At 42.7% G+C, this 27,221-nt stretch overlaps 1 protein-coding gene across 6 annotated transcripts in view; it reads right to left on the bottom strand.

Annotated features, from left to right (window-relative positions):
- USP6NL (USP6 N-terminal like) overlaps positions 1-27,221 on the bottom strand; it is a 118,647-nt gene that overhangs the window by 61,719 nt on the left and 29,707 nt on the right. The window contains exon 1 of one of the 6 annotated variants that reach the window (XM_084517726.1): positions 6,432-6,710. The exons of the other annotated variants lie outside the window; for them this stretch is intronic. Coding sequence (XP_084373852.1) covers positions 6,432-6,489 — 58 coding nt within the window. The 5' untranslated portion in view covers positions 6,490-6,710. Of the gene's footprint in view, positions 1-6,431; positions 6,711-27,221 lie in introns of those variants that run through there. 6 annotated transcript variants of the gene reach the window in all.

The raw sequence follows: 27,221 nt of genomic DNA, 5'->3' as shown, positions 1-27,221 counted from the left end.
GTAAAAGCTACCAGTTGTCCATTCCGGAAATGTTTACATAGTCGAAGAAAACTAAAATGTACTCTACTGTTTTCAAACTAATTTTGAACCGTTTTCAGGATTCATACAGAAGGATTAGAATAGTGTTAAATGCTCAAGAAATCATAGAATCATTTAAGCTGGAAAAGCCCTCTTAGATCATCATGTCTAACCACACAAATACAGGTATGGAGAAAATAATTCACCTTCTAAGCCAACACATTTTGAAATGAGATGCTAGGGAAAAAAATGTATGTAGAAATATATTATCATAAAATCTCAGCTTCCAATTGCAATGAAGGCAAGAACAAACACTTCTCCCAGGCAGCTGCAGCAGCACTGAAAGCCCGGCAGTTCTCTGCCTCCCTACCCCATCTCCTCCAGCACTTTGATTCAGAATGACTTCACATGAGAAACTGCCTACAACTCATTTCTCAGAAAACAAGGAAGGAGAGCGCTGTGGCATCAGACCTGCTACTTGTGCAACCCAGAGCTGAAAGAAGCATTAAGACTATCACAACAGAAGACTGATGAGCAAGAAAAACAGATGCACAGGTAAGCACTGGACGTCACTACACTGCAAGTGCAGCAGAGGTTACTACAATGGTGGAGTTAAAGTTTAGATAAATCTGGTTTTATTGAGGTTCCTCAGCATCATTCCCTTAGCAGAAGACATCCCTAGATCATGGATAGGAATGTACATGGGCACTGTGAGAGGGAAAGTCATGAAGATGCTTCTTGAATATTCAGGAACATAACGCACTGCAACATTCCACATTTTGAGGGGCAATGTTTGACTTGCCTCATTCATTTGATGCCCATCATAAGACTGTGAAAGACTCAAGAGTTGATTTGTTTCAATTCTAATTCGATTCTATCCCTATTTCAATTTTTCTATGATTAAAAAGCAATGAGTTGGGGATAAAGCAACATTTTAAAAAGCCATGAAATAATTTTCAAACACTGTTATAGAAGTAAATCCAGACGTATTTTTTAATTCACTGTTTAGTTCATGGCAACATCATATCTGCTGAGCATTAATTCTTCAGCAGATGTACTTACCAACCATCTGGACCACAAAATATGAGAACAGATCAGATATTATGGGCTTCTTTTTAGCATGTGACATTATTAACAGTTTTATTTGCTCAAAGCCAGTATTTCTTTATTCAAGCCTACCTACATATTTCTCAGATATTTAGAGAAGTTGTGCCAAAGTGGCTTTCTATGCTGTATGACAGCTTGTGCTTGCTCTCCACGTGTTTTCCCTCAAAGTTTCTTAGGGGGAGTGCAGACAGAACCCAGCATGCCCCATCACAGACACATCGTACAGGCAACGACGATGCTCGTCCCAGATTTCTCTAATGAAAAGTCTGACCGCTTTTTTGATTTTTGGAGATTATGAGTAAAAGCTTTACACTTTGTTCTACTCATTCTATTTTCATCAGTGAGGAAATCAGGCTTTGCTGTATTTTCCCCAACATACACCAGAGCCAGTCCTCATGTATTTATGCAACTATTTAAAATTTAAGAAGTGCATCTGCTGTATTTTGAAGCTACGCATCCCTGTGCCACGACACTGATAAATAATTTCCTCCCTGTAAGGTGCTCAATGAGTTGGCTCATTTCATATTGCCAGCCTTGAGTGCCATCCAAGCAGGGCGCTGTCCTCTGGCTCCTCTAGGTGCTGGATCCGCCTTTAGCCATTCCTACAGAGGACTGCAAGACACAAAACAGTTTGGCTTTGGGTTTGGCTTTGTCTGACGGCTTTCTGGTTCCTGTGGGCCCGTTACCCCAGCCACCTGCCTGTACAGTGAGTAGGACCCAATGCCTAGAGGCCAGCCCTGATGCCCTTCTAGAATCTCCTCCCAGCACTGTCACCACACAAAGGCACAGGCTGAACTCTCCGAGCACATTTGAGAGCTACATATTCCTGACACGATGATATCACTACATTTTTTAATCCTTTACTAGTTGAGGTACTGCACCTACTGAACTGACAACGTCCTCTTAAAGCTCCCAAGCCTACACTGACAAAGCCAAGGAGTCCTTTGCAATTAAGAAGCTACAGGAATCATAATCAAAACCAAATTGCATTTGCTTTTAAAAGACACAAACAGATCTTTATAGGAAACCAATTACAAGTTTTTAAAAGTAAATTTATGCTTGCTAGGAAAGCCATTACTCCATGAGAAAATCCAAACAGGGAGCAACCCTAATCTTTCCTTCTCCAATGGTTGATTTGATAAAGCATAGCCAAACAAGTAGGAGGAACTGTGTTTTTTATTAATAGAATTCAAAAATAGATTACTGCTTGTATTTAAAAATACCCTCAAAAGGGCACGCACAGCTCTTCAACAACATGGATGGATTAAATGGCACAAGTTGAAACAAAGTTTAAATGTACAATTAAAATAATGCAGAACTTTATTTGCAACAGAAACCGGGTCCTGATTTATGCCAAAAACACAGCCCTGGCTTACCTTCCTGTCCTGCATTAGTAACACGTTAAGTCTGACATGTTCGATGCCTCATGACAATTCAATTACATTTGGTGGGGAAATTATCATATTCGTTGCCTTTCCAGTAATCCTCTTCGCTTGCTGCCAAAATTATCTTAACCTTCTAGCTGCACTGAGATGGTTTAATGTTACATTAATCCAGCCATGCTGAAAACTCAAAAACAGCTTGAGACGGGGACAAGAGGTTATATTGCAGGAGATGAGCATAAAATATGCTTCTTATAAGAAGAATTATTTAAATATCTGCAAGTTGGAAATTGCACAGTGATTCCTGATGAAGTAAAAGCTAAATATGGGAACGAATCATGAAATAACCTTCCTAGGCAGCAAAATATATCGCTGCATTACACAAAATTAAAACGAAGACTTTAGAATATCAGTTGGTTATCAGTTTGCTCTCACTGAGAGCAGTTAAAGATGTGAAACAAGCGTGATTAATTTTCCTAATTAAAATTAGCATTGTATATGATCAACACCACATTTTACAGCACACAACACAATTTCATATGAAGCTGACATCAACCTATGGTCAATTGAGTAGTGCAGAGTACTGAATTTGACTAAAACCTGGGGAAACACATTATCACCAACCTAAAAAATGAAAGAAGTGGAATCGATGGTGATAAAATTAGCCCATGATGGCACAACAGGCAGCACATGCAAGTCCCTAACATCACTGGTTGGCACTACAAGGTACAAGAAGAGCACCTGGCCAGCAGCAATGTCACGCACCTTGCTTTTGAAGGAGATAAATCCCAAAAACGAAGGCCGGAACCAAAACACATTACAGAGTATTTTCTCCTCAACGCTGTCACACTGTTTCCTATACTTTAGAAGTATTACAAATTTATAGAGTTTGAAAGGCAGCACGCAAAGGATTTGAAGCATCATTACAGAAAAATCTGGACAGAAATCCCAGTCCATGATGATGTTAAAAAGGGCTGACATAACAGCCAGATTACTGCTTTTCTTTTACCTTGGGAATCAGATTATTTTACTTTTTAGCACTGCTGAGGTGACTGGCAAGCAGCTGGATTTGAACTTTCAAAAGATTACTTAAGGCTGCAATGAGATTTGGTCTCATTTTGCAACTCACTAACTTTAAACTGATAGAGCCAGGACTGCTAAGTTAGACATCTGTAGGCTGCCATCAGCCCTATAAGGCAAGAAGAAAGCATTGCCTACAAGTTTTGTGCCTGCATCACTCCAACAAGTGTCTCCCTTCCTCACCCACTTCCTCACCAGTCCAGTTATCCAAGGACTGAAAAGGACAGTGCCTTCAGAAACAGAGCAAGGGAATGGTATATAAGAAGTATTAAATGACAAAGGCAACAAAAAATTAAGCTAGTCCTATCACAAGGACACAATCCTAGTTCGTCTTCAGTGTTTATCTTCTGCAAAAGATCAGTGATCTGGAGATGTCAGCATTACTTAGAGGCAACAAATGTACAGGTGAATTAAGGATGTGATCCTGCTAGCCACTACCAGGTGCCATGCATCAAAACCCCATGTAAAGTCAAACTCCACATTTTGAAAGTTGGAGCTTCTTCAAAACTTCAAAACACGTGCCCAGTTTGGTCTATTGGTATAAGAATTGAAAAACATTGCATTAATTTAAATTCCTAAGGTGATAACAAACAGGCTTCTTACACAAACTTAAAAATTGCTGGAAACTCCCCACTCCTATTAAGCAACCGCAATTCTAAGTCTCCCAAAGCCTTAGACCTTACTTTTCCTAAATTCCACATTTTTCCAATCCTAAGGAAGAAAGGACAGTAAAATTTAAGAGAAGAGAAACTAATAGTAAGAGACAAAATGCAAGGGAAAAAAAAATATTCTGCTCCCTAATGAATGCAAGACTAATTGTAATGGACCAAGTGCCATAGCAGTTTAATAGCAAAACAATAGATCCAAGTAAAAATAAACACCATTTAAAGTGAAACAATAATGTACCCTACAAATGGATGTAAACATTAAATTCTATTAATCAACTTTTTTCAAGGACAGAAAACGTTACAAGATACTAATACAAAACTATACTTCTTACAGTTACTAACCAACTCAAAAAGAAATAATCCTGCTTCACTCTCGCCTTCATCCCATCTTCCCCCTCCCATTTCACAGGGCGAAACGTTAGCTGCTGTATGTATACATGTGCAGGCAAAGGAACCTTAGATCTGAGGGCCCCTGTTACTCACCCAAAATGTACGTTTCTGTGGTTTTTTGTTTGTATGTTTGTTTGGTTTTGGTGGTGTGGTTTTGGTTTTTTGTTTGAGAGTTTGTTTGCTTGAATTTGGGGGGGGTTAAAAATCTGTAATAATGTATTTTTGTACTCATTTAAGTTACACACCTGAACATGGAGGACCCTTCCTGCAGCCTCAGCAGTAACTCAGGTTTCCAAACTACAGGAATGAGAACGAGCAGCACTTTCCTTCGTGTTTCCAGCAGCCAAGGAACAGCCTGCGACAGCCCAACAGCACCCTGAATCCTCCTGGTCAGGGGGTGAACCCCAACAGCCCACAGTTGCACCTGGTTCTCACCCAGCTCAGCTCCTCCAGGCTGTTGCAGCCGAGTGAGGAATCAGCAAGAGATGGTAGCTTTCTGTTCTTGCCCTGGAGAAGAAAGCTTCTGTTGCTGAAGTTTAACTAAGACTCTGTATTTTGGTCTGTTTACCTAATCCTGCACGGCTTCCAGTCCTGCTCAGCTACAAGGCTGCAAACCAGTAGGGCTTTGAACAAACCATGGTCAAAAGTGGTATCCATCCGCAAGCCACTGAGCTTCTAGCCCATGTAAAAACAGCCCAACGACTCAGTGTGAATGACCCTTGGGCTGACAAACTCACTACTGAGACTTCTCCCTGAAACGACCCAAAAATGCCCAGTTTGATACAACACCTCACCTGGGAAAGACAAAAACCACCGAGCACCTGCTTCTCCATCAGGGCGGCACAAAGCGCCACCGAGAGCCTCAGAGATTCTTCACACATCTCACAGGAACCTGTAGGTACATCACAGGGCTCATGCCTTAGCACCAACACAGCAGGTTGCTTCTTCCAGCTGTGCCACACACCTCAGTAACGCCTCCTTCTGTGCAGCTGAGGGTTCGCATAGTGTTACCATCCCGGGTAATCCTGAAAAGATTTCTCCCTGGTTTGCTCCTTGACCCACCATCACCGCCTCCTCGACTGCACAGTGCTCTGAACCCCCTCAAAGACTTGGGGGCATTTATTTGTTTTCTATTACTTCCCTCGCATCCTTGCTTGTTGGCACATCACGCCTTCCACTTGCACAAAGAGCTGCCCTGGCACAAATTCCCGTCCACAGGCACCACCAGCAGCTGCTGTGCATCGGTGCATTCAAGGCCCATATCGGAGCAATAAACAAAACATTTTTTAAGCCTCTCGTCATCTCAGAAAGCCCCTTTAATACCAGTGCTGTTTTTTTCCTTCGAGTCCGTTCGCACAGACAATGAAACAAAAGCCATGACATAGGCTTAATAGTATTTTGTTGTGGGTAGATGTTTAAAGAAAAACTTGGTAAATACCTGCACACAGATATTAGACCTGCACCACACACACAAGAAAAGATTAAATATTTATTATACTTTGTTGTTTTTTTCCATGAGTGTTAGTTTAGGCAGTGAAAACGGAGTTAAATAGTTGACATTAGAAAAGCAATCCCTTTTACATTGCAATGACTTCTCACGAAAAAAACACCACTGTTAGTTAACTGAGCTACATTTCTTCCACCGTTAAACATAATCGTGTACCTTAAGCATAGCAGGTATTAAAAATTATCACTCATCAGATGGTAAAGAAAAGCAAAATAGTACAAAGTTATCTGCAAAAAGTTAAACAATTAAAGAGCAGTATATAAAATAAAGATATTTTACCAGTCTGTAGATCGTGATCTTCTGCCCAGTCCTTGTAAAAGTCAGTTTTAGTCTTCATGAAGCCAACCTGTTTATTTCCAGATCATATTTGAAATCACTGCATCAGAAAGTAACTGGGGAAAGTTCTCCTCCTCCTCTTGGAGCAACCATCGCATGTAACCGAGCTACTTGGCATTCCCTCTTTCTTTTTCTCCAAGGCATGGCCCCTCTGCAGCTCCCCAAACTGCAGCTACTCAGACAAAGCTGCCATTTGTTAGCCAGAAGTGTCATGCAGGCGACACGCTCGTGTTATCCTCTGCAGCCTACAGCCTGGCATTCCAGCTAATAATAAACAAGGGGATTGGAACAAACGGCCTCACAGGCCGCTGCTCCTCTAACACATCCCTGTTATGCTCGTGGGGAAGAATTCTCCCTGGTATTTACCCAGAGCTGCATGAAAAGCATCTTATTTGAATAACTTACTAGGAACGGGACTTAAAGTATCCCGTTCCTGGCTTATTTCTTAAGAAACCATGAAATGAAAGCTTGTAAAAACATAGTTGAGATTTCTGGAAGTGTTTGGCATTCCCTGCTCAGTGGATGGAATCTGGCTTTTTGGGTTGTTTTTTTTTTTAGAGCTACTTTATTGTTGAGGAGAACTTGGGGACCTGAAATATTGAGGACGTTAGGAGCTGCTAAGAATGTTTTCCTCGATGAAATTCGAGATTTAACATTGTCAGAATTGCTCTGCTCTCTGACAGCTGCTGTGCGGTCAGCACCCTCAACATCTGACAAACAAATCTCCGTGTCAAATATTCACACAGATCAAGCCCCTCTCCTACATAATTTTTAGTCTTACCCAGAGACTGTCTCTCTCAAGCAAAAAGTCAGCTGCTGTGCCGTGGTTACAGCCAGGAACCTGCCTAGAACAACCAATTTCATTTCTTAACCTAAAGTCAGGGGGTAAAACCGCCAAACCAGGCTTGAAAGTCTTGTGTGGGCTTCCAGCTCTCCGTGAAGCCAACAGAAAGACAATCTCTGGGGCTGTTTCACCCAGAGAAGGCTCAGGGGGATCTTATCCTCTAAGATACCTGAAGGAATGGTGCAAAGAGGACGGAGCCAGGCTCTGTTCAGTGGTGCCCAGTGCCAGGACAAGAGGCAGTGGGCACAAACTGGAACACAAGAGGATCCATCTGACCACCAGGCAGCACTTCTGTGCTGTGTGGGTGATGGAGCAGTGGCACAGGCTGCCCACAGAGACTGTGGGGTCTCCTCCTTCGAGATCTTGGATCCACCTGGATGTGGTGCTGGGCACCCTGCTTGGGGTGGCGCTTCTGGAGCAGGGGTGGGACCAGATGGACCCAGAGGTGCCCTCCCACCTCAGCCATCCTGGGACTCTGACTTCTGAGAAGCGTTAAAATGCCAGGAACAGATCTGATCAAGTGCAGAAAAACATGCTTTTTTCCCCAAGGGACTGGAAAAAAAGAAGTTCCTTCAATTGTTTCAATCTTCTTCCTCATATTGCCTCGCAGAGCACTAAGCCTGGAAATGAGCAACAGCTCCTTTGTCCTTCATCACCATTTACTCCTTACAGACCCTACCCAAACCCAAGCATCAATAATTTAGGCTGCTGATACAATGTGAGTGCAGGCTGAGCCACTGCCCTGCCTCTAAGCACATTTCCCTCTAATGTGACATTTTCTTGCTGTTGACATTCTTACACAGTGGTAATCTTCTTGCTCTGTAAGAATTGGCTTCAATTTTTCTCATAATACAACTAACAAACTACAAATCCAACTACAAAAACCCCTTCCCACTCTTAAAAGTCAGTATTTTATCAGTATTTCTTCAGAGTCCAACCTGTTGTAGTTATACTGTATGAGGAGGAGAGGTAGAAGATACAAAAGCAAAGACTGAACTTGCCTGAAGAAACATTATTGAACTCTCACCTTAATGAAAACTCTCATTTCCTTACAGCAGAATGCTTGCAGGTCTGTAGGATCCCCTACGAGCTGCAGCAGTCACCGACGGAAAATGGCCACTTTGGAAATTAGCTGAGTTAACTGCCACGAAAAGCTGCCTCAAAGCCATTTGAAAGCAATCCCCAAGGGACTCAAAGCAAGAGCACGGAAACCAAGGCAGGCCTGCTAAGTTATATGCCGCAGAGGAAGCTTGTGTCAAAAAATGAAATTAGAATTTCGGAGTCCGATACGTATCTCAAAGAACTGAAACACCCACTCTTACTATCTGCCATCTTCAAGCAGCAATTGACTTAGAGGAAAGGACTTACGGGAATTCTACTCATTTTAATTAACTACTACAATATGTCTAGGGACATATTATTTTTTATATGTTTTTTAAATAATAAGGTTTAGGTTGGATATTAGGAAGAACTTCTTTACCGAAAGGGTTGTGAGGCACTGGAATGGGCTGCCCAGGGAAGTGGTGGAGTCACCATCCCTGGAGGTCTTTAAAAGAGGTTGAGATGTAGAGCTTGGTGATATGGTTTAGTGGAGGACTGGTTAGTGTTAGGTCAGAGGTTGGACTCGGTGATCTTGGAGGTCTCCTCCAACCTAGGTGATTCTGTGAAATAATACAGCCTTACTAATACTTACTAGTTAATAAGAGCACTGACAGAACAAAATTCAAAATAAACCGGCAAGAAAATGAAATAAAAATATAATCTAATAAAACACATCTCAGCCATCTGCTTATTCACAATTATTTGTACGTGTTTCACAAAAACAAACACACCTTAAAATTAAGTCATCATCACCAGCCATGCCCACTACCAGCCCAGCTGGATGTTTGAAGTCTGAAGGCTCGTGTTGGCACCTCGATCGTACAGACGTTATCGCGAGGGTTACGAAGTGGAGCAACAGGAGCTGGCAGGGTTCTGCGGCAATTCCACTTCACCGAGTGCTGTGCGTGCAGTCACAAGCCACAGGCTGATTAATTTATGGGAGGTGAAGAATCGGGTGCAAAGCCAGAAGAAAGCATAATCACTAATTTCTGACAAGCTCCGCTGAAAAGAGTACAGCCAATTTTGCATGATGCTCCTCTCTTGGAAGGCGGGGTGGGTACAAAACCAACATCAGCCACACTCCTGCCCAGGACTCTTGCCAATACAATCCCAAATGTTTTATGGCAGCTTTTAATAGACATCATTTTAAAGCTTGGGCTGGGTATAATTTGGGGCTTGCCAGTATGTGAAGACTGGTCTGACTTGTGCAACAACTAGCTAACGTCTGATGGCTCTGCTTGAGTCAGCTTTTGTTCCTCTTCCCAAGGGTGTAGCTGGTGCCTGGCCTTTTCAGGAGTTTATTAGTATTTTTCTCTTTCCTTGCTGCTAAGAAAAGGCAGCACTATGACCATTAAGAAGTGGTCAATCACTTATACATTATTCTTAAAGGAAATGCAAACACCAAAAAAGCAACTAGAAAGACCCCATCTTCATGAAATACCAGGAGGTTTGCTACTACACAGAAGGCATTTTACAGACTTCCAAAGATTACATTTCCTGGAACTCCTCCTGTGGCTCCAGCCGACGCTGCTAGAACATGTCAGCTGTTTCATCTACAACCCGTGCACATTACGCCCACGTTCCCCTACAAATTCATGACCTTTCCCAGCACCAGTCCAAGTCTTCATAATTAATGTCTAAACATAATATTCTGCAAATCAGCTGCTGTATTAGATGGAAAGATGAGACACACGACCACAGGAGCAGTATTGTTGGACGGAAAACCAGGAGTATTTCAGGAATTTTACCTACTGCTCACTGTAAGTCAAGCCATCCTTTCCACACAAGCACTTTTCCAGGTATCAGTTATGACTTTGTAAGCAAGTTCACCAAAAAATTACAATTTTTGGATCCCTCGTACCTTAAGATAGAAGTATGTTATTAGTGCAGGCACAAGTTTCCAATCCTCAGAGGTTTTCCAAGCTAAAAACTGTTCTGCAAACCTGTTCACAGCTCCTTCAACCCCTACAGGTTAGTAAATACAGAAGCTAAATGATCTTTCAGCACGATTAAATGGAACAGTTCCCCACAAACAGTTTCCTCTTCATTTTCCCAATGCCATACATCAGGGTGACAAGTAAAAGTCATTTTTCCCAGTAACATAAATCAAAATAGCACTTTTTTAAAAAATTAGCTGAAATTTTCTGACAATTTCCAACATAATCTCGAATTTCCTGTATTGTACATTTCAATCAGTAGCAGACCGTGAACATTTTAACAGCGTTAAGATTTGCAGTATCAATTTAAAGAGAAAAATGGTCGTAATATTTTAGATTCTGACACGAGCCAGAACATTTCCTACCAAGAGTTATGCTTACCACATTAGCAGACTTAAATATAAGTAGTCAGATGCCATACTGCACTAATTATGTTGTCTCTTGATTAATCATTTTTATCTCAACATTAGTCAAAATTAATGGAGCAAACAAAAATGCTGTTTTAAAATTCATCCTTAACGATGTGATGTCTATTCCCAGCTTAAAGCATCACCAAAGCCATGCTCAGGCGTAGAGGGGAAGAAATGTTCAGAAGCAGCTCTTTGTTTGCAGGGAAGCCGTGTTCCTTGGCTTTTGTAACTGTAACTGGGGGCAGTGATCTGTATTTGTATCATTTTGCCGTCTAAAATATAAAGTTTTGTTTGTCTACATAGGGCATATTTGAATGGATTCAGAAAAAATGAGAAGTTATTATACTACTGATAGGATTGCATCCCAGCTTCCTCTTACCAAGCGTACATAAAGTCTTTTTCCCCCTTCTGCTGGAGCAGAGATCAGAGGGCACCCAGCCATCAGTCCTTCCCCAAAAGCAGGCGAAACCAAGCCTTCAGCCTCTGGCCACCCTTGAACTTCAGCCTCCTGCATACTGGTCATCTTCAAGCAGATAAACACTTCAACTGTGTGAACACCCTACAGCTACAATCATCATCCTCTAAGGAAATCCTACAAGAAGTCCGAACGGCACAAAGAAGCTTCTACGACATTAAACCTACTCTTAATGACTCAAAGTTTGAATAAGACTATAGGAGGACGTCAAGGCAAATTTCAGTGAATCACAGAATTGTAGGGGTTGGAAGGGACCTTAAGAGATCATCGGGTCCAACCCCCCATTTATTACCTGCTTGCTTACATCAGTCATGTCTACACAGCCCAAAGGAGACTTGGAAAAATCAGATCAGCTACTCAAAATATCTCTCATTTGCTTTATTGAAAATTAATTTGCAACTTGCTAGAGGAAGGAAAAGACTGAAAACCCCTCTGAACATTTGAAATTACCTTAAGTAATGTGCTTGGTTGTGGGTTTTGATGTTTATAAGGTGGTATAGGAAGGACCAGAGGAATAAGAGACTCAGTTGAAGGGTAAATTAGTTTGTTCAGCACCAGCAGTAACTGGGGAAAAAAACGCCAGCTTTTTCTTCATCCCCACTGTGAGAAAAGGAAGTCGGCAATAGGCAGCCAGTTTCTCTTGTTTTTAGTTTCACTTCTCGAGGACTGGTAAACAAAACAAACTAAAGAGTCGTGGAATTTCCCCTTCGAGGCCGGAACGAAGGCTCGAAGGCTGCCCTGTACTCCGTGTCCTGGCCTCCAGCTCTGGGAAACACAGTGGAGCAGTCGTGATAAAGCCCAAGCTGCACACCTAACAGATATAAATCAGATTACACCGATATTTGGCAACACTAGTACAAGTTTGTTTGGATCCATTTAGTTTACATCAGCTAAAATATTTATTAAACCACTTCACTTTGGTTAAATCAGCACTAAGGGAAAGAGATTAATCTCTCAGACTTCGTAGCTGTTTATCCACAAAATGCAGTGCCAGTAAAATAAACTTTCTGGACACATCCCATCCATCACTTTTATTCCAATTCAGTGTTGAGTTTTTTTTGCTAGAGGAAACAACTAATTAGCTTTTATCCCTGTACATTAGCACAGTCTAGCAAAGCAGCGTTGGGTTTTTCCCCCAGCCTCAGTGTGGGGAGATGGGACAGGTCAGTAAAGCACAGACGATGCTGAGGTCCCGTGCCAGTCACTGAGAGGCAAGCACAAAGCTGCAGTAGTAAAGGAACACAAAACAGAAGTGAAAATGCTTATTTGAATATTTGATTTTAAAGAACAACACAGGTTAATTTGAACAGAATCTCCGGAGGTTACACTCCTCACTCCTATGCCTAATAAGTAGCACGGATCCCCGAGAGACGTACCACTTGGATCGTTCTTCGGATGTTCTGAAAATAGTTTACAAATATCCCGTGTTCACTTAAGAAGCCAATTATTAATGTATTCTGCTGCAGGACAGCAACAGTGACTTCAGTAACCAGAACACCAGCAGGTATACGTTAATACTAGTTTATAGGAAGATAACCATGAAGTACCTTAACGGCACTTGTAAGCTTACCAACAACTTTTCAGTGCTACTTCTCTCAGAGTCAGCATTTTTATTTCAGGACTAATGCAAGATGAAGAGCGACAAACACGCTGCAAAAACCTTAAGAAGTTTGTGTTATAATGCAAAACCACATGAGATTAATTCTAGGCTAGGCCTGGCACACAGGCATTAAGCTCAGAATCGATTTATCTGTTAATGCTCAAGTCAATGATGCAGTAAACCTACTAATGAAGATCCACTTCTTACCAGTATGCTTTGTTAAAAAAAAAAAAAAAACAAGCACAAAAATCTGACCATTTGTCATAGCCTCTCATATTTTAGCAGAGAGTTAAAAGGATTTTTGAACTCAGTACAGAGCAGAAAGCCTGCTTTGTGCAATCCCAGCACTGACACCAACACTTGGGCAATACCTCTTGCAATTGGCAAGGATCGGTTCTGTGACAAGATATAAACAAAGCCTTATGCAGCTTTCAGCCCTGCTCAGTAACCTACTTCATTCCAAACTGATTGCTTTCAACCTCGACAAATTTCTTACCCCTCACAGAACCAAAATCCACAGTAAATTGTTACCAGGCAAAATCCTCCCCAAGAAGGGCAGACCAGAACATGGAGATACCAGAACAAGAGGGCTGAGTGCTGACCCGGACATCAACTCAACCATATCCATGATAGCTTTGAGGTCTAACTACAGCCAGAAGCTGCAGATAAGAAAACAGATTGGTCAGAGCACATTGTATGCCTAAACTGCCTTTAAAGTTCTCATTTTGACACCGTCTTCACCACAGAAGTCACACAAGGACACTTCCCTCATCCTAAAGCTCATCGACTTCACACCAAAGTTCAACAAGTTCATGCTTCAATTTTCACTAGCAAAGTTATATCTAAAATAACTTGTCAGTGCATGGTTAAAAAAATATATTTATTCCAGATTTTGGTTACTTATTTCTTTACCACTAAAGGCACTTCTTTAGTACACGTGAAAATCTAAAATTTATTTCCGATGTTACTCTAAAGACAGGTGATGTGCCCCCTTAAAACACGGCACTGTAATACAAAAAGCCAAGGCATTAACTCTGTAAAGGTATTCCCAAAAATCTAGGTGTAGGGTAAAAAACATAGAGGTTGAACATAACAAATGTTGTTTTAGTTACGGTATTTTGGAAGGATTGAGTTATCACTCCTGGGCCTTCAACCTAGATGAAAATCCAGCAGCCTTTCATCAATTGTTTCCCCTTCAGCAGAAGTACAGTTATCATTTGCCATCATGTAAAGAAGTCAGAATTAGGGAAAATTAACATTAAATATTCTAAAAGAGGAGAAATTGTTAAATCCAACGTCAAACTTCTTGCTATTGTAGCAAGTTCCTAGAGGAATTTACAAAGAACGCAGCCTAACTTCAGGCTGGGAAGAGAGAGAGAAAAATTTTAACTTGAATTTATTTTAATGGAAACCACACAAAAGACAACAACTTTTGGTGTGTGCCATCGACAAACACCAACTTTATTTAGGGTTTCAAAATTTAGCTCAGCTTCGCTGTCTGTGCCTCAGTTTCTTCTGTGGCATAGCAGAAAACCCTGCCCACTGCAGGGATACCACACACACCCTATTTGCCATCAGCAGCTGTTTTGAAAGAGCACAAACCTAAAACTTGACACAAGGACCAACAGTTCCCATTATTTTGTTATGTACTATAAAAATATAGAAAAAATAAAAGCATCCAAGAACACTTTGTACCAAAAGGTACAAACGGTTGGCTAATCCCAAGGTAGCATTCAAGCCAGCTCACGCATTGTAGGCAGGTTTTTCTGAGAAATGAATGAGATGCTCATCCTGAGGAAGTTCTCCCTTCCTAAAGCAGCACCACAACCAGCTGGTGTTCTCCGGGTGCTGCTGAGCCCAGGTGGTGGCTCACTGGATCGCAGACTCAAATACAAACTGAGCGATGTTTTTTTCAGGTAGGTAAACCTATCCCTGAGGAGGCGCAAGATGAACGTGTGGATTTGTCACCTGCTTAATCAGGTTTTGCTAAGTCAGAAGTCTGCGGTGGGAGCTTAATAAAACGCTACTGCTGTTCTGAGCAGTCCAAATCTACTCTGAAGCTGCAAATGCAAGTGAAAGCTGCAAGACAGCCACATGAGGCAGAATTTCAGAGCTGGGGGAAGCACAGGCTAACCGCTGCAGCTCAGCTGGGCCACCACAACCTGCACGCCGACCCAGAGCAGCCAGGCGATGACGACCCCGTGCAGCTGCTCTCCAGCACCGTCACACCTCCTGAGGCTGGAAAAGCAGAAGAGTGACAATGTCAAAGCCGTGCCTAACGAGAAGCCCAAACGTGACCGCGGCGACAGGAGGATGCGGAAGGGGTGGGGGAGGAAGCGTGACGCAGGCTTTAGGGAAGGGCAGTGTAAGAGGATGAGGTACAGAACGCGCTGAGCTGTCAGGCTGAGGTACGCAGGGGTCATCGTCACTAAGGGATAAGGGAATTAAAGCTAACAGAAAGGGATTTTAAAACTATGCTGTGCATCACAGGTATTTTAATGCACAAAACTACAGGTAAGCAACCCCAAAATTACAGTAAATAAATGAACAAATGACAGAGTTGTTCCAGGTTTCTGCTACCTTGTTACGCAAGGAATTCCATCACATCTGAGTGGCAATTTTCCTATTACCCTGCATTTGTTTTCCTCCTTCACATCTGTACATTAGATCAGCAGTATTTTACAGCTCCCTGTTGAAAAGAGCGCTGAAATGGGAAAAAAAAAAATCAAAAGCCTAAAAGGAAACTCGTTGAAATTTCCTTTCTGTGACTACGGAGGCAAAATAACTGCAGGGGTTTAGAATGAAAAGAAGCAGGACACATGAGCTTGTTTTCACATGGGCATCCAGGATTTAGTACAAACTTTAACTGAAGCAGCTCTCAGATTTGTGTCATAACGAAGAATTATGAATGTCTCATGCTGCTTTGGAAACACTCCTCTGCAGTTGTTTCAACTGTGGAAAAGATCACTCAAATTAATACAAGAGAATAGAAATTGTTTGAATTCATAGTAGTAACTCTGTAACATCGTATTAAAATAAATTCTTCTCTTTGCCTTTTTTTAAAGTTTTAATTGGAACCAAATGTTTTCCTTCTACTAAGAAAGCTATAAACTCAAGTGCTGAAAGCTGCCTGACAGATAAAAGGCAGGCAAAAAGAGGTTAAGGAGGGGAAGCTCATGCAAAATACTGCAGCAAAGTTGTGTGAAATTAAGAGGGGATCAGAAACCGCCAAGAATGGCAGCGTAGGCAAAATACAACACCCAAATCTAATAGCTATTAAATAACAACCCTGCAGCAGGAGTAGTGTTTAAGGTACGTCAAATAAATATTGCTTCCTGTGTCCATCCGTGACTGCTCCCCTCCCAAAAAAAAAAAAACCCAAACACCACGTATTCCAAAAGTGTTATCTCCATTAATTCCTACTCAACCATCTCTTCTGAAACCTTCCCGAATTGTGTCCTTCCCCTAGTTAGGATGCAATTGAACTGCAGTTCAATTTTCTTACTGTCGCTAATGACTTCAACAGTCCTACCACTTACCAACTCAAATCATTCAGTATCAGCTGGCACGCCAATAAATACTATTCCCAACTACCCATCTGTAGTCGAAATGTTCAGAAGTTTGTCGGAAAAGCCTTTTCATTTATTTAAATGCGAAAAGATTATATGGGGTAGGGCATAAAGGGAGCACAAAGGAAAAATTATTTAGGAGGGCATCACTCAGGCCTCCTGTCCTGTATTTACAGTGCTTGTTGAACGTGTCAACGCTCTTTTTTCTTCGGCTCTGCTGGAAGTTACTGCGCTGGGTTGTGCTGATGAACAGGATCGTGTGCAGGCAGTGTGATCCACAAGAAAAAACAGGACTGGCAGATGAGTTCACGCTAGCATCATGGGCAGTTTAATAGAACTTGGAGGGATCTTGCAGGAACACATTTCCAATGCCTGAGTTTGTCCATGTCAGGTGTGGGTTAACCTCAGCTTGTTGCCAGACAGCCACTGTCTCACTCCCACTCAGCAGGACAGGGGAGAAAATGAGATGAGAAACCTCCTGGGCTGGGATAATGACAGGGGGGTCACTCACCAACTGCTGTCATGGGCGAAACAGAATGAACTGGGGGAAGACTGATTTAATTTATTGCCAATTAAGAATAGAGTAGGATGGTGAGAAGCAGATAAAACTGGGACAGGTTGCGCCAGCCTGCCTTTCTGCCAGGCTCAACTTCACTCCCTTGGTCTTCTCTCTTCTGCCACCCCAAGCAGAGCAGCAGAGATGGAGGTGGGAGGTTGTGGTAAGCCCATAGCAGTTCCTCTCTGCTGCTCCTTCCTCCTCACACCCTTCCCCTGCTCCAGGGTGGGTCCTTCCCACAGGCAGCAGCTCTTCAAGAACTGCTCCCACATGGCTCCTCTCCACGGGCTGCAGCTCCGGCCCGGGGCCTGCTCCTGCGGGGGCTCTCCATGGGCCGCAGCCTCCTCCAGGCCACATCCACCTGCTCCACCAGGGGCTCCTCCACGGGCTGCAGCGTGGAGATCTGCTCCATGTGGGACCCATGGGCTGCAGGGGGACAGCCTGCTCCACCAGGGGCCTCTCCACAGGCAAACTTCAGCTTCAGCACCCGGAGCAGCCCCTGCCCTCTTTCTGCACCACCTTGGTGAGACACAACCTTGTGGACACATTATTCTCACTCCTCTCTCAGCTGCCACACAGCATTTTATTTTTTTTTTGCCCTTTTCCTAAATACTTCACCACAGAGACACCAACAGTGTTGCTGATGGACCCAGCTGCAGCACCCATGGGACATGTTTTGGGGCTGGCTGAAATTGGCCATGTCTGACATGGGGCAGCCCCTGGTCTCTTCTCACAGATGCCACCCTTGCAGACTGCCACTCTCAAAACCTTGCCACACAAACCCAACTGGACATTTTCCCATGAATTTAGCACTTGAGAGTCAGAGAGTATGCAACCATGAGTCATACACATCAGTCTTTAATATTTGACTGCACGATTTCTAGATCCCCTTTCTGCCTGTGAGACATCAGCCCTGTTCTGCGTCTTCCTAAAACACTCGTTACAATAGTCTACCCACTGTCAAGATCATAAATCTGGGGTAGAAGGCAACTGATGTTCTGTGCAATTCATAGGATCACAGAATTGTAGGGTTGGAAGGGACCTCCAGATACCACCAGGTCCAACCCCCCTGCCAAAGCAGGTTCCCTACAGCAGGCTGCCCAGGTAGGCATCCAGACGGGCCTTGAATATCTCCAGAGAAGGAGACCCCACAACCTCCCTGGGCAGCCTGTCCCAGTGCTCCGTCACCCTCCCCGTGAAGAAGTTCTTTCACATGTTGGTGCGGAACTGCCTGGGCTCCATTTTGTGGCCATTGCCCCTTGTCCTGTCCCTACAGAGCACTGAAAAGAGGTTGGCCAAATCCCTTTGTCTCCCACAACTATATAAATGAATTTTGGTTTAGGCCAGAAGGGTACTTTTTGAAGAAACCTCCAGCTCACCTCTATCTTTATTTACTGTTCTTCAGTTTGGGCTGGGAAGCAACAAGGGAGCGTGCAAACTGGGCTTCTTCCAAATTAAACTAATCTGCAAGACACACTCCTAACTACCTCATGCTGTGCCCAAAGAGCAAGGACAAGGTTTGAGCTGGCCAGGAAAAACAACTGAAACACAGTGGGATGTCAGGCCACCATCCCTGTTCCTCTCCAGGTCCATCAGCACTGGGCCGTGCCACTTGCTAACACAGACTGCAGGCCACTGTTGTGTTAAACACAGCCCGATCCCAGCACAGCCCCTCTCCCTTCGATTTGCCTAAGCGTATTTGCTCATTTTTCCCTTTAGAGACTATCTGGGCTATTTATAGAAGGGCTTTACATTCTTATTAGTTCCCAGACAATGATTTTTAATACTTTCCATCACCATGGATATTCTTCTCTGAAGCTTAATACATAATGTAAAACAGGCAATTATCACGGCACAGTTTAGAAGGTCATTCCCATGCCCATAAGCTAAATAGCAATGCAAACGTCAATCCGGGGAGCTTCTGCAAAGTTTTGTGTATGGATTTGGCCAGCTCCAAACTAGCCTTCATTCCACCTGTTTTTAAACCTAACCACGGTACTAATTCACAGCACAGCGGTGACAGAAACATCTTTAATGATCCACGTTCCTTTGATTTGTAGAAGAGGCTCCACACAACTGTCTGCGAACGTAACGTTTTCCTTTCACTGAGATGAGGCACGGCTCCAGGACTTGATGCAGCTGCAGCAGAGAGGAGGAAATTTTGCAAAATACGTTGAAGTCTTTTCAATGTACAGCTGTTGTGACAAAAAGGGGAGAATTGGTGGTTTTCTGTGTTGTTTGGTTTTTTTTGTTTGTTTTTTTCTCAAGGAGAAAAATTAGGATGCAAAGCAACAGTGCTGCCATTTTCCCTCTCACACAGTGCAGTACAACACCTGAAACCAACAGCACATCACACACCGGGGAGCTCTGGGAGCATCCCAAAAAAAGCTCAACATTTGAAAAGCTCATTCTGAATGATGAATTGTTTCACTAATCCAAATAACGATGGCTTCAAATGAAATAGAAAATATTTATCTATGAAAGATCACAGCATCTTCATGTTACCAAAGCCCTTTCGTTAGTACAAACAGTATTTCCTTTCTATCAAGAAAAATAAGGTCTCAGATTGAGGCTGCTCCTCAACATTCCACTTGAGACCTATGAACTGCACTATAAATATTTCCTTCAGACTACTGCTTTTTCCAACCCAGAACAGAGATTTATCAAAAGAGGTATACTTCCATTTTAGTTGTGATATGAATCCACGAACCAGAATTATTAAAGTAAAAATTTTAAAGGATATACTTCTTAAAAAAAAAAAAAAAGAAAAGAAAAAAAATCCTAAAATTTAGCCTTAACCTCTGGAAAATACCACTGATAAAAGGGAAATGGCATGGAAATGAGTATTCTTCAGTCAGAATGTTTGGGGGAACATCTAACACATAGGGTAGACTAGCAGACAGAGTGAAATTTGCCTATTCATATGTTCAGATCCTCCTCTCCTAGTGCTTACATATTTTGCCTGATACATTGGATGAGACTCTTATTTTTAAAAATAATATAAGAACAATGAGGGGAAAAAACACAATGCTCCCATGAATTTCCAGGGAATAAAAATATTTGCCAGTCAATAAATGCAACAAATTTTGTGCAAGCTGATTAATCGATAGGTTACAGGCCTCCACCACTTGCTTCTGAAGAAATTATGGAGAGAAAGATGCCATTTTAAGCACCTCATGTTCAGCTACAACTGGTGGCTGCAACAGTGCAAGAAGATGATGCAGATATCATTTATCAGAGATATCTCTAAGATAGGAATGATGAGGAAAAAAAAGATGATTTTGATATTCTTAAATAGAAATCTATTTTACAATGAAGAATCAAAACAAATATTTCCTTTTCTACCACCCCATTTATATTTAATTAAAACATGCATTAGACTACTGTCACAGAGTGGAGATTCTCTGCTGCTGTGTAGTAGGGATGGAGCATCTACATTTTAATAATGTAGCATTCTGAAAGCAAAACGATGCCCTGTGAAGAATGAGAAAGGGTTATGGTTAAAAAACAGAGTGGGAAGAGAAGGGAAGGAGAAATACCCGCTATAGCACACAGCTTTATCTCCCCAGGGACAACTGGATTCAGCTTCCTGCATCACAATCATACCTCCTTTAAGAGCTACACAACCCCCAAAGCCGACACAACACTGTGAAAGCAAAATTAATCCTATACAAGTCTTAAGTAACTCTTGTAAATTTATTGCTTAAGCTGCAAATTCATCAAAAAGCATACACTTGAGCCACTTCCAAGTGGCAGCAGAAAACACCTGCAATCCAGCAGAGTTACTGCAGTAATATTTGGCAAACAGGAATATAGAAGGACTCCACACGCTGAATATCAATGAGCTTCTCCATATGGACGGAGTCTGTTCACAAGGGCTGCAGTTAGTGAGCCTCTTCTTGTCTTAAAATGAAGCCCACGTGCATGCAGAGAGCCCTCGTAGCTGACAGGCTGCAAGATTTATATTGTGCTCATCTCTGCGGCCTGCGGTGAGGAGTTAAGTGACCGTGACTAACAACTGTGCCATCTGATACGGGCGTCGCTCTTCTGGAAAGGACTGCGTGCAATCAAGTATGTGATTGTACTTACATGGCTCTCTGTTTGTTTGAGTTTGTTGCCATACAGTAATGCTACAGGAGATAACAGCAGCAGAGAGAAACTTGCATCACCTGGGACTTGACGCAGGAGGGGGCGGCGCTTGTTCCTCGAGGAACTGGTCCCACCAAGGACTTCCTTCCTCCAGGTACTGCTAGAAACTGTTTTGTTAGCTGCTTTATTAGCAGAGAGCAGCAGTCTTGGGCATCTGTGTACTTATTTTCTCATTTCCACCAAGAATTTAATTAACTGACATTAATTAAGTTTTCTGTTTGATCTGGAAATTCAGCTCAAATTAACATTTTTATGGGTAGTTTAATACCAACACTGGCAGATAATTCCTGTTAGCTGCTTGTACATGCAATGAGAGGGACAAAACAAGGGAAGCTATTCCACTTGGAAACAAATATTTTTATTTGCTGTTAGATACAGCTTTTTTAAAAAAGCTGGATATGTTATCTGAGTTGAGAAGTTTGGATGTTTTGCTTATAAGCTATACCTAAAGATCCACAAGCTCAAGAAGACACAAAAATACCTCAGAAAAGCCAGATAAAATGTCCAGGAAATCTGTGAGCTGTGGATATACACCAAAACATTATCTAAGCTACCAGACTGCCATCATTATCTGTTACAGAAAATGTCCAGCTGAGACCCTGTCACTTTGAAACATTCACCACATTTAAAGTTATTAAACAGGCAAACTGGTTAGCATCCATCTCTGCACTGTCACTTATCCCCATCCACTGCAATTTAACAAACAGAACTGTCACCTTCTTAAGCTCTCAATGTATTAAATAAGTTCTGTGCAAGTTTTACAACCAATGAACATGGAAGCTAACATCCATATTTAACATTAGATTCCAAGTTTCATAAGTATGAGGATAAAATACTGGAAACTGAACAATTTAAGGCAAAAAAAAAAATAGGTCATTCTTCATTGCATTAAGGGTGCACATCTTCAGAGCACAAGTTTATGAAAAAAGTATGCTTTTCAGTGTCAAATAAAGTTGACATTATACTTTAAGAGCCCAGAAGAAGAAAAAAGCTGTACACATTTTAAAATAACATATGCACGATTGCCACGATCTTACTGAAATCAAGGTCAGAAAAATCTGTTCCCCTGAACTATGAAAATACAAGCTGGAACAAGGTTTGTTTTTCTAGATCCTGCATACAGAATAAATATCAAACCCAGGTTTCACAGCCCTTTCTCAAGAGTCTCCACAAATCAGATGCATGCACTTAGTTGTGAAATTCACGTCACAATAAATAGAGAAGAGCTGCTACAGAAGGAAAGGTACACAAAAAGCCTTCCCCCAATGTTCAGGTCCAGGCCAAGCCCTTGTCTCTGCTCCGAACTTACTGGACAAATGCCTCAGGGCAAACAGAGCTGCAGTTTCGCTTGCAGTATCACTAAAACCAGAAAACCAAAAACATTTCATCCCGCCAGCTCAAGCTCAAAACTATGTAACCCATTAACCTTCTGCAGTGCTAAGCAAACACTTGGATACATCACCACCTCCCCACACACAGCTGCCCTCTTCTTTCAAGAAACCCAAGAAAGCCACCTTGTTTTCAGCAGGTCTCACTCCCAGCTTCTGTGTTTCCTCTGCTGGGGTAAAATCAGGCAGGAGAGTTTCCTCAAGCACTGCTACTCCAGGTCAGATGGACTGAGCCCAGCTGGACTTAGCAGCACACAGCAGCATGCTGCAGCTGGAAAAGATGAAGCTGGTTCCCAACACCAGAATATTTCCAAGGGATTTAATAGGAGGCTTTGTTTCCCTTCCCTGCAACTCAGGCACAGCAGCTAGGACCAAACCAATGGGTATCAACTGTAAAAAAGCTCTGAAGGCCACAGAGGCATCCCACTGTCTGCCTGATTTAAAACCACAAGACAGCCTATTACCAGAAGAGGATAAACAGCAACTTACAACAATATATAATCGTGCAGCCTTAAAGCTTACAGGTGGTTGCTTCTACTTTTTCACTATTTTGTGTCAATAAAAGCTTTAACCAAAACTATACTTACACTAGAGATGGACTTTAGCTGAAGAAAAAAAGTTTGTTTCGATTTGCTACATAAATGAAGACAGTCTGGGGCTTGCAGCTCACTGTTGCTTCACATTTGACTACCCCAGACACACTGCAGAACATCAGATTGGGGAAAAAATATCACAGCAGTCAGTAATTCCAGCAAGTGAATGAAACATCAAGCTCTGACTATAGTTACAGGCAGACAACCTATATTCGGTTTTTATCACTGCTGAAAGTTGCTCCAAGACGAAGTGGTCAGTGCAACCAGAGAAGTGCAGTGCATGCCAGAAGAAGGCTGGAATCAAAGAAGCAAGATTATAGCACTGCCTGTCAGGGAAATAGCAGAGGTTCTGTTGATGTTGTGCTTTGGTGGGGTTTTTTGTTGGTTTTGGTAGGTTGGTTTTATCCCCGCCCACCCCTGCGGCCTTACAGCTACAGAAAGACTATTTTACTTCATGGGCATCAGAACTTGTGGGACTTCACCACCCTCAGCCTTCACACATCTTCGGGGAGAGCAAAGGAAGAAAAGGGGACACAGCCACGCAGGCTGTGCAAACAGCAGCTGTAGCTAGTGGCTGAAGCCATGAACAATTATTTGTAATATGCCTGGTTCTAAAGCTTTCTAATGACAATGTCAAACATCTTGTCAGAAGCACTAAACTATGATTATTAACAGAGTTTCTATTTCTTCTTTAAACTCCCTTTTTTTTTTTTTTTTAATGTGCTATTTTATCTACTGGATTACAACTGTGAACTCTCAGCTACCTACAGGCACACTCAAAAGAAACAATACATTTTTCTTTTTTAAAAAGAAAGAAAAAAGCACTGCACCAAGTCAGATCAGTTTCTTGATGCCAACACAGCTGTGCTGATTGATACCACACTGAATTTCTGTCCCATCTAGCAGAAACAACACTGAACCTGTTGTGTTTTTCTCATTACTGCACTGTTCTTTACTCAACAGGAGCATTATGTTAAGCTCTTATATTGCCTATACTGCTACAGAAAGAGAGGTAAGGTTGCATTTTTCAGGAGTATTTGTAATTTGTCAGTTGACCATTCATGGATTCAGGTACCTGCTCTGTCGTCCCATCCTTCCACCCACCCCCCCAAAAAAAAACCCTACAAATTAGAATATCAGATCACAGCACCAAGCTGGAGAGCTGTTTCCTTTACTGCACTGTCCTTCTTGTAAACCAGCTCATTTCAGTTAACTAACATTACTGCATAAAGGAACAGAAGTACCTCATTTTTCTGTAGTTCCTCCTACAGCTAAATCAAATTCAAGCGATTTGAATTCATTTTGCTAAGTTGTAGGTCAATTTCCAAGACACAACATCCAAATATTTTGTTAAACAGTGCTACCTACCTACCAGTCAGGGCCTAAATCAGCAGCCAGCAAAGTCAGCCATCAACAGCTATGTATGGCTAAGCAGCACTACGACCCTTCTTAATCACTGCATCTGACACAATGAGGAAAAATATTTTTAAGTAGTTCAACAATCCAACTGTGTTAGTACTTGTGTATGCATCACCCTGAGGCAGAACAACTTGGACTCTTGCGCTCACCTGGCTCTTTGCACTGGCTCAGCCAGGAAGGAAGCCCAGCCCCACATTTGAATACCACGTTCAGCTTTGGGCCCCTCAGTACCAGAAGGACATGGAGGCCCTGGAGTGCATCCAGAGCAGGGCTATGAAGCTGGTGAAGGGCCTGGAGCACAAGTCCTGTGAGGAGCAGCTGAGGGAACTGGGGGTGTTTGGTCTGGAGAAGAGGAGGCTCAGGGCAGACCTCATTGCTCTCTGCAACTACCCAAAAGGAAGGGGTGGGGAGCTGGGGGTCAGCCTCTTCTCACAGGTAACCAGTGATAGGACCAGAGGGAATGGCCTCAAGCTGTATCATGGGAGGTTCAGGTTGGCAATGAGGAGACATTTCTGCCCAGAAAGAGCAGTCAGGCACTGGGACGGGTTGCCCAGGGAGGTGGTGGAGTCACCGTCCCTGGGGGTGTTCAAGGAGAGGTTGGACCTGGTGCTTGGGGACATGTGGTGGTAGGGGGGTGGTTGGACCAGATGACCTTGGAGGGCTTTTGCAACCCTAATGGTTGTATGATTTATTTACATGCCAGTGCTGTGTCCTCCCTGGAGCTGGCATGCATTGCAATCTGGTAAAAGCAGATCAAGATTAAGACTACCGCAATCAGAAATAAGATTAGAATTTAGTTTAAATCAGTTTCCTGCTTTGAATCACCACATGACTATACAAGTGCCCATGAAGCTGTAAGAGTGATTTGAATTGGGATGAGGAGACAAAACAAGCAGCTGAAACAAGGCAGGATGGCATCTTTAAGAGCCACTTATACTAGTGCTAGTTGCCTGTAAAACCACTGCCAAAACGCCTAACTTTAACCAAAATACAATAATATCAGTAGAGCCTGCTGAAATACAGCTCAATTTTATCACCCTAATACAACCTTAGCTATGGTAGATAATAATTAAAGCTGTGTATGTACGTATTGATGAGCTACATAATACAATCAATGATCCTGACTGATGTGACCATAATTTCTTCTTTAATGGCAAAAAAATCTGTCATTGAACAATTGCCAAGATCATTTTTATTCTAGAAAATAAAGATCACTACTTTCTCCCCTGTCCATTCCAGCTCTAAAAAACAAACTGATTTAAAAAATAGGTGTACAGGTATAGAAGAAAACCTTTCCTTCTATACAGCGTTTCTCAAGTTAAAATCCCCAGCCTGGGTAATAACTGTTCTTTCATCAATAAAATACTTGACTGCACAGCTTTATTTCACGTGAACTGCACTACCACTGGCTATAAGGACAACTGCTGGATTTAGACTGCCTTCAAGCAAGAGGTCAAACTAGATTAAAGGGTAGAGAAGACCATGGTAAGCAAGTGACTTCTCACATCACCTTTTCAAGCACAGCACTGCTAGCTGGGTGATGGGGGGGGATTGTCCTGCTCTGCTCTGCACTGGGGTGGCCTCACCTCCAGCTCTGTGTGTGGTTTTGGGTGCCACAGTATAAAAAGGACATGAATGTGTTAGAGAGTGTCCAAAGGAGGGCTACAAAGATGGTGCAGGGTCTAGAGGGGAGGACATATGAGGGGTGGCTGAGTTTGTTCAGCCCCGAGCAGAGCAGGCCGAGGGGAGGCCTCATGGCGGCCTGCAGCTCCCTCACGAGGGGAGCGGAGGGGCAGGCGTTGAGCTCTGCTCTCTGGGGACAGTGACAGGACCCGAGGGAACGGCATGGAGCTGGGACAGGGGAGGGTCAGGCTGGGGGTTAGGTCACGGCCCTGAGCCTGACGGTGTTCAAGGAGTGTTTGGACACCGCCCTCAGACACATGGGCTGGTTTTTGGGTGGTCCTCTGTGGAGCCAGGAATTAGACTCCATGGTCTTTGTGAGTCCCTTCCAACTCTGTTATTCTGTGATTCCACAATTATTAAATGAAATGTTGGGCAATGATGGTCAAATATTTGCCCCCAAATTCCTCTAGAACTGTTCAAGCTTTAGGCTGCACGCTGCATTCAACCAGCTCACGTGCATTCCCGTGGAAGATAACTCGAAAGCAAACGCTAATAACTTGCTGCAGGACCTTTAGATGAGGGAGAAGGCAGAGTGACCCAGGAGGATACAGGGGTGGTGAAGGAGAAAGGGAGAGTAAGCAAGTAAGGAAAAATATCCTCCCCTTTCCCCTCCACAGATTGACTCTCTAATGGAGAAAAACAATAGGTATAATTGCTAATAGTTCCCAAGATGCTGTTTCCAAAGTACAGAGTCCACGATGTTACTGAGTATAAATACCAAGTTAGAGTCATGACCAGATATCTTATCGTCTCATAAGCCATTGCTATAACACTTAGTACCATAATGGTCTGAAACCAGGGCCCGGAGAGGAGAAACAACACTACAGAGAGCAAATACGGAAAATAATGTACTATAATACTCAATTTGGAAAACAGGCGCAGCAGAGTTGTGATTAAAGCAATCAGCATCATGACAAGTGACTATTAAGCAGGTCTAATCCTTACACCAATTTTAGTTTAACACACTCTGATCAGATCTGCCGTTATCTCAACCTTTCGGGCCCCACGT

Source organism: Aythya ferina, assembly GCF_964211825.1.
Source record: "Aythya ferina genome assembly, chromosome: 1".
NCBI classification, from domain to species: Eukaryota; Metazoa; Chordata; class Aves; order Anseriformes; family Anatidae; genus Aythya; species Aythya ferina.
The sequence above is the reverse complement of the archived record's forward strand: the minus strand, read 5'-3'. Positions and strand labels throughout refer to the sequence as shown.